The following is a 7,920-nucleotide window of genomic DNA, read 5'->3' on the forward strand; positions in this document are numbered from 1 at the left end:
CTGCCTCTTTGGGCCTTTGCACCACGGCTTCCTCTGTCCAGAACATTCTCCTCAAAGGATCTGAGGCTGTTCCCTTTCTCAGTTTAGGCCTTTGCTCAGTATCACCTCAGGGAAGACTTCTCTGCCAGCCTCTTTTTTTTCCTTTTTTGAGACTTGCTTTGTTGCCCAGGCTAGAGTGAGTGCCATGGCGTCAGCCTAGCTCACAGCAACCTCAAACTCCTGGGCTCAAGCAATCCTCCTGCCTCAGCCTCCCGAGTGGCTGGGACTACAGGCATGCGCCACCATGCCCGGCTAATTTTTTCTCTATACATTAGTTGGCCAATTAATTTCTTTCTGTTTATAGTAGAGACGGGGTCTCCCTCTTGCTCAGGCTGTTTTCAAACTCCTGACCTCGAGCAATCTGCTCGCCTCGGCCTCCCAGAGTGCCAGGATTACAGACGTGAGCCACCACGACCCGCCCTGGCCAGCCTCTTTCACCTGCAATTCACTCCAGAAATTTCTGTGTGCATGGCCGGGCGTGGTGGTTGACGCCTGTAATCCTAGCACTCTGGGAGGCCTAGGCGGGCGGATTGTTTGAGCTCAGAAGTTCGAGACCAGCCTGAGCAAGAGTGAGACCCCCGTCTCTACTAAAAAAAATAGAAAAAAAAAAATAGAAAGACATTTCTCTGTGCAGGAAAGAGTTAACATAGCAGGCTCCAGACTGCTGTCCTTAGGCAGGCCTGTGCACACAGCTGGCCCTTGGCTGGGGCTAGGAATTTGGATCTAGTGGTGGGGGGTGTCTTATCATTCCCTGATAAGAGCAGCTCACTGTGTCTAGACTGTTGTACCAACAATATCCTTTATGCCAAGCACTTGCTTTCCTCTGGGAGTCTGGCATTTTGGCCTGTGCTAGACAGAAGGTGCTTACTCAGCCACCCCAACAAAACCCTGGGCACTGGAACCAAGGAGCTTCCCTGCTTGACCTTTCACACGTCTTGTCACGATCCATTGCTAGAAGAATCAGGCACATCCTGGGTGACTGCCGGGTGGGCACTCTGGGAGGCTTGGGCCTGGTTTCCTCCTGAGTTCGCCCCATGTGGCCTTTCCTTTTGCTGACTTTGCTGTGTTTGCATCCTTTCGTCATCATAACTCACAGCTGTGAGTACGACTGTGTCCTAAGTCCTAGAGAATCATCAAACCTGGGGGTCTCAGGGACCCCCGACACACTGTCCCTTCTCAACTCTTTTCTCCTCCTTAGCACTTGCCTCCACTTGACACCCTGTGATGTTTCGCTCGTCTACCTCGCTGATGGTCTTTCCCGCGCCAGGACCCATCCTGGTCTCTGCAGTAGTCCCAGCTCTACTCAGAGTCCCACAGAAGACACTGGGGAACACGTGTTGAATGACAACTGTAACAGCTTTATTTTCAAAGGTGGAATCCCTCCCTGGGCTTGTGATGGGACAGGCACCTTGGGCCCAAGCAGCAGGGGAGCCAAGCAGGACAGGGGATGGGGCAGCTGGCCCAGGGGGCCAACAGGTCCTTGGGGACGCCTCACACGGGCTCCATCTGCAGCTCCTCCCCATCCGCAGGCTCGATCTGGTGGAAGGCAGCGTGGGAGCCGATGACCACCAGGGTGGCTCCTGCAGGCAAATGGCCAGTTCAGGGCCATGCTCCCTCACCTGGCCCCACCCCCACCCCACCCCCCAGACCCTGTACTCACCCAGCACCCAGAAGACAGCCGAGCCCGCACCAGCCAGCCAGAAGAAGGGGAAGGAGATGCCTCCGGCCAGAGCGTATTGATGGGCTGGGCTCATCTCTCGGCCTGGGGACAGATGGCATTGGGGCAGCTGTTCCAGCTCTCCATGCTCTCTCCTGCAGCCCCCCAACGATCTGTGCCACAGCTCGGGGAGCCTCACAATCTAATCCAAACTCCTCCTGCCAAGGCCCTCCAAGTCCTGGCCCCTGATGTCCCTGCTGCCACGCAGAACGCAGCACACCTTCCTCACCCTCCCCAGCCCCTGCCATCTGCCCTCTGCCCCAGAAGCTCCTGGCCTCCCACTGCCCCAGACGAGGGTTCTCCTGTGCCAGCACTCACGTGGACCAGGAGTCTCAAACTGGTGGCCCAAGGGCCACGTCTGACCTGTGGCTGTGTTTTCTGAGATGTTTCACAAGAATTTGATTGAGGCTGATAAACTGATTTCACATAAAAAATACAGACTTCCGGCTTCGCACAGAAGGCTGGAAACTCGGATCTGCTGCTGCGGTGACAGCAGCCAGCTGATGCCAAGCAGTGGCTGTGCTTAGGCGCTCCCTCCACACCCCTTCTCCCGAGCCCAACTTTGTGCAGACAAAGAAGAACCATGGCAGAGAGTCTACCTGAATGTCTGTCTGATTCCCAACTCCCTGACCCCACTCCAAACCTTGACTCTCCCCTGGAGGCGAATTTCCCCTGGCATCCTGTCTTCCCAGGGGTGTTTGCTATCAGTCTGGAAACGCATGAGCCACAGTCCTCGGCTTCCCTCTCTGAGAAGTCCCTAGACATTTCTGGTCCCATCCCAGGAAGCAGGAAAGGGGACTGGGACAGATCTAGATCTAGGCCAGAGGAAGGTCGCCACCTGGTGTCTAATGTGGGTACCGGCAGAGGATGCTTTCTGCAGAGAGGTTCCGGAGCAGGGAGTGGGAGGGGACAGTGGTTTGGAGAGGAGCAGGTTTAAGGCACAGCAGCCAGGTGGAGGGTGGCTTCTGGGGTATCTCATTCTGGTTTGGAGAATAGCAATTTGGGGGGCTGGGACTGGATGGGAGCATCGGGGGTTTCTGAGATTTTAAGGGATCAGGTTTGGGCAACCTAGTGTACATCTAGGCTTGGGCAGACTCGGGTTCAGGACTTGTGTGATCTGAGGTTTGCATTCCATAAGACCGGGATTTGAGGACTCAGGGATCCATCCGGGCAGGGGATTTCTCACCAAAGAGCACAAGCCTGGACTGCAACGTGCGAAGATAGAGAATGTAACAGGCGCCAAAGAAGACGGCCAGAGCCACCAGCAACATAGGGGACGTCACCCTGGAGAAGTGCAGGGAGGCAGTGGTCAGGCAGCTGGGGCTGGGCCAACCAGGGGGCCCTAGCCTTCTACATCGGGGGATGGCAGGTTACATCCTGGAGGCCAGGAAGGGCCAGGTAACATTCGCACTGCATCCTGGCCAGGCGGATGCGGGGTAGGGACCTGGCCCTTAGGTGACAAGGTCTGGCAAAAATAACCTATGGGGGCGGGGCCGGGCCGGTGGAGGCGAGAGCAGGGCGGGAGAGGCACTCACACGCAGTACAGGATGAGGCCCAGGAACACGAACACATAGTTGCTCTGGTAGTACTCCACGTTGCGTACGAGGCGCTGGCACAGCTCACCCACGTTGCGGGGCCGCGAGAAGCGCTGCTGGTCCACGAAGATGCCCCAGGGCCGGATGGTCGCGCGGCGCCGCTCCAGCCACTCACGGCCTGCGCCGGATGGAATCAGCTTCGGCAACAGGGTCCTGGGGGGGCAGGTCAGCGGTAGACCGGGATGGAGGCCTAGACCCCCGCCCACGCAGAGGGCTGCGGGGGCCGGACTCCGGGGTCGGGGAGAGGACCCAAGACTCCAGGATCCCAGGGGAGGAGGGGGAGGAGGGCCCCGACTCTAGGGTCCCAGAAGAGGAGACCGGGGGCCTAGATTCCTGTGTTTGGGAGCCGGGACTCCTGGGACTGGAGAGAGGAGGGGGCCGGGACTCCCGAGCCTCGGGGCAGGGGGGTTAGAGCCGGTTCGCTCACGTGGCACTCAGCCCTTCAGCCTCGGTATCCTTCTGCTGGTCCTTCTGGGCCGCCATGTCTGCGATGTGAGGGGTAGAACTGCGGTGACAAGCCCCCGGCCCTGCAGACCCCTCCGGTCCTGCCGGAGCCCGGCCTCACCCAGCCGAGCGGACGTGGCACCGCCCGGGAGCTGCTGGGGCGGTAGTTCTGCCGCCGAGCATTGTGGGAGTTGTAGTCCTGCCTGTGCTGAGGAGAATAGGCACCATGATGGTGGTCTGGCTCGCAAGACACCTTGGGAGATGTAGTCCCAGGAAGCGCCGATGATGCGCGTCTCTGGGCATTGTGGGAGTTGTAGGCGCTGGCGCGTGGACTCGGGGCAGGTGGGCTGTCAGGAGTGAGGGCGTTATGGCCTGTAATGGCAGAAGCGGGCGTTGTGTACTCTCCCGTGGGGGTCACAATGGGGTCCGTGCAGAGCTGTCCTTCTGACTCTAGAGGGCATAAAAAACACCTGGAGGGCTTGATAAAACATTCTGATTCAGCAAGTGGAGCCCATCATTTGCATTTCTCAGTGTCCAGGTGATGCTGCAGCTGCTGCCCGCGGACCACATTTTGAGTAGGGAGATTGTAGAGAATGTGTGGGATTGATTCCTTCCTCGAGAGGCAGAGGCTAGTGCGGGGGCCATGGTTGCTGGAGGGGGGGGTGTCTGAGGTTGGGAGCAAAGCCCCCCTCTCCACCCTGGGACTCCCACGGCTAAATGGGTTAGGACTCGGGACACCCCCTCACACATTCCTTTGGGTAGGAGGGAAGTTGAGAAAGGAGAGGGTTGAGAATTTTTAAAAGAAGAAGTTATTGGCGGGGCACAGTGGCTCACACCTGTAATCCTAGCACTCTGGGAGACCGAGGCGGGAGGATCGCTCAAGGTTAGGAGTTCAAAACCAGCCTGAGCAAGAGTGAGATCCCTGTCTCTCCTATAAATAGAAAGAAATTAATTGGCCAACTAAAAATACAGAAGAAAAAAAAATTAGCCGGGCATGGTGGTGCATGCCTGTAGTCCCAGCTACTCAGGAGGCTGAGGCAGAAGGATTGCTTGCTTGAGGAATTTGAGGTTGCTGTGAGTTAGGCTGACGCCATGGCACTCTAGCCCAGGCAACAGAGTGAGATTCTGTCTAAAAAAAGAAGAAGAAGAAGTTATTATACCTAAAAGAGCTGAAGTTCTGGATTCAGACTCACAAGAAAATCCAGGCTACTCGGCTTTGACCAAATCACCTCCCTGAACCTCAGTGTCTTCATGTGGACTGTGGGATCCTAATGGGACCAGACTCGGGGTCATGATGGTTCAGTTAGATGGTCCATGTAAAGTGCTTAAAGGAGTGTTGACATTTTGTAACTGCTCAATAAGTGATAGTCATTGTTATTGCCACTACATTATGAGGAGTGTTATGATTGTAATTTCTAGAGTTCAGCCTTCTCAAAGTTAACAGTAACACATTATGGGCTGCTGGCCCCTTGCATGTCACAAGGAGTGACTGGTGTCTGAGGCATGTCCCCTTCTTTTCCCCAGTTCCCATACCCATGGTTCTCTCTGTCTTTAAACAAATACTCAGTGGCCTGCCCCTGCCCTTGAGTGAACTGTAGGAAAACAGGGCCAGAGTTCTAAAGAACAGGGCCTCAAGAAATGTGTGTGGAAGTATTGGGAAGCCTGTGGTCTCCTTTCCATGGACTGAGGTTCTAATTTTCCAACACTGGGTGGGACTGCAGGGAGAATATCCACACGGAATACCCAGGTGACTCTTGTTGCCTCAGCTCCTGTCTTCCAAGATCTACACCCACGTAGGGTTCCAGCTTTGAGGCCTGCTGGAAGGCACTCCCAGGAGCTGGGGGAAGATGGACCCTGCCACAGGGGCTTGGGGGTGGAAATAAGCAGGGAGGTCCCTGTGGGAGCGTCCCAAGCTGAAGACGAAAGAGTCAGACTTTGAAAATCAGATTGGCTGGTTGCTATTAATTTCCTCTTTGTCCCTCCTAGGCTTTTGGTGGTTTTCAGGTTTTCCAACTGGGTCCCACTTTGCTCCAGAAAATCACAGGACTGTGAACGCGCAGCTAGCCCAGAGCACTGAGGAGGGAGCAGCCCCTGCGTTCAGAGTGATGGAGGAGGTGACCAGTGGGAGCAGCTTGGGGAACAGCTGGAGGTGGAGGCCCAGTCGCCTCTTCCATGGTGGCCTTGGAAAACCTGGGTTGGACTTTTGTCGTGAGAGTTGGTGGGTTTCCTTGTAGAAACTGAATGTAAGTAATTTCATTCCACATACCAGTTCTTGTCCTGAGCAGAGGCTGGACACAGAAAAAGGCCTGGTGATATCAAACAGTGTGGGCCACGGCCAGATGGGGCTTCAAAGGAGGGGGACATCGGGGTCCAGAGCAAGGATATTGAGGGGGGTCCTCTCAGCAGGAAGATTAGGGGGAACTTTGAATAAGGGAATTTCAGGAGATGGGGCCTGGACATGGGCACTGTGGAGAGAATGGGAGAGATGGTGGGAGATGGGGCCAGAGAGAGGGGGCCTATGGCAGGTGGGCCCCAAATCAGGGGGTGGTGGGAGACCAGAGAACACCTCAGAAGATTGTGGGAGATAGGCCGTGGGGTCCCACCCACCTGAGGCCTCCTTCCTGCCTCTTGGGTCCCCCGAGGAAGTGGAGCTGGGAGGGCAGGAAGACCTTAGCACCAATAGCCAGAGACCTGGCTCAGAGTCTTGGCTGCGTGGCCTCCCCTCCTGGCCGTGGTCTGCCCCTCTGTGTATGGAGTGTTTCTCCGCCTGCACCAGGTGAGTTAAGCAGTGTCCACAGGCTCCCTCGGAGAGGCCCGGGCTCATGCAGCCCCTACCAGGACCCGGCTCCGCCCTGGGGGCGTGAGAGGTGCCTGGCGCGCACGGCCCCTGCCTCCTGGCTGCTTCCCCCTCCGATTCGAGAGCTTCTCCTTCACCATTGTCTTGCATGTCGGTGTGTGCTCACGCTCGCACGCCCACCACACTCACGTGCACGCTCAGCGTCCCGGACAGCCGCACCGAGGGGCGGGCGGGCCCGGCTCCGGCCCCGGCCCCTGCTCTGACACGCATCTCTGGGCTGCCTGAGACAGGCTGCCTTCCGGGACGTGGTCGAGCTGCCCAGCCAGAATGGCTAAAATGAAAAGGACTGACCATACCTAGGGGTGCAAGGATGTGGAGCAACTGGAACATCCATATGCTATTACATGCAAAAGCACACAGCGCTGTGGAAAGGGTCTGGCAGTTCCCATGAGAGCTAAATACAGTCCGTCCCATGATCCAATCCAGCAACTCCGCTCCTAGGCACGAATGTACCCAGCAGAGTGCGTGTACGTGTCATCGAAAGACATGCCTGGAAAGTTCCTATGCCTGGTAGCACCAGTTGTAACAGCCCCCGAACTGGAAGCCCAAACGTCCCTCAACAGGAGAACGGATAAAGGAACTGTGTGACCGCCGCACGACAGAGCACCACACAGCGGTGGAAGGAGCGGGCTGCCCGCACCTGTGACAGCGTGGGTGACTCTCTGACGCAACGTGGGGGACAGGGAGCCCGACACAGACACACGTGCTGTGAGGTTTGATTTATATCAAGAACAGGCGCCACTATCGTGTGGTGACAGATCAGATTGGTGGCTGTCCCTGGGGGTGGGGGCAACTGGAAGGAGGCCCGAGGCAATTTTCTGGGTGGAGGGAAAGGCTCTATACTTTGATCGCGGTGGTGGCTACATGGGTGTAATTTTTTAAATCGTTGAGCTGTACCCTTAAGATTTGTGCACTTCGGTGTATGAAAGTTCATCTCGATAGAAAGGGAGAGACTGGCACAGTGACCTAGAGCTCAGACAGCCTTGGTTCAAATCCTAGATTTCTCTCCTCGCTGTGTGACTTTGAGCAAGTCACTTCCCCTCTCTGTGCACATTTAATCCACAGGTTGTGAGGGTTAAATGGGCTAATAGACACCGAGTGCTCAGAAGGGGGCAGGGCATGTAGTGGGCACTCAGAGGATCACCGGCATCACCCCCTGGGTCCTACCCCAACATGACAGGGTCCCCGGTCTGCCGGGGTCTCTTCCTCTCCCCGTTCTGACTCCACAGTCCCATCGCCTGGTGGATTCAGGCTGCTCTAACAAAGTG

General features: G+C 56.6%; 1 protein-coding gene and 1 long non-coding RNA gene across 2 annotated transcripts; one reads left to right on the forward strand and one right to left on the reverse strand.

The window, feature by feature from the left end:
• Positions 1-1,376: 1,376 nt before the first annotated feature.
• Positions 1,377-3,980, reverse strand: RABAC1 (Rab acceptor 1). Its single transcript, XM_012758470.3, has 5 exons — positions 3,779-3,980; positions 3,292-3,504; positions 2,943-3,040; positions 1,700-1,801; positions 1,377-1,619 (listed from the first exon to the last, which is right to left on the reverse strand). Exons 1-5 carry the CDS (start codon positions 3,832-3,834, stop codon positions 1,531-1,533), a joined length of 558 nt encoding a protein of 185 aa, XP_012613924.1. The 5' UTR covers positions 3,835-3,980; the 3' UTR covers positions 1,377-1,530.
• A 210-nt stretch (positions 3,981-4,190) lies between these two features.
• LOC105867993 (uncharacterized) lies at positions 4,191-6,056 on the forward strand. The gene is made up of 2 exons (XR_001152504.3): positions 4,191-4,333; positions 5,782-6,056. It is a non-coding gene; the product is annotated as an uncharacterized LOC105867993 (long non-coding RNA).
• Positions 6,057-7,920: the final 1,864 nt, after the last annotated feature.

This window comes from Microcebus murinus, chromosome 16 (genome assembly GCF_040939455.1).
Source record: "Microcebus murinus isolate Inina chromosome 16, M.murinus_Inina_mat1.0, whole genome shotgun sequence".
NCBI classification, from domain to species: Eukaryota; Metazoa; Chordata; class Mammalia; order Primates; family Cheirogaleidae; genus Microcebus; species Microcebus murinus.

Bases quoted from the DNA above. Each gene is read 5' to 3' on its own strand.
- RABAC1 (XM_012758470.3), bottom strand. From the start codon at position 3,834: ATGGCGGCCCAGAAGGACCAGCAGAAGGATACCGAGGCTGAAGGGCTG. The intron at 3,505-3,778 runs GTGAGCGAACCG...CTGCCCCCCCAG, and splicing joins GCTGAAGGGCTGAGTGCCAC to GACCCTGTTGCCGAAGCTGA. The intron at 3,041-3,291 runs GTGAGTGCCTCT...GCACTTCTCCAG, and splicing joins GGCCTCATCCTGTACTGCGT to GGTGACGTCCCCTATGTTGC.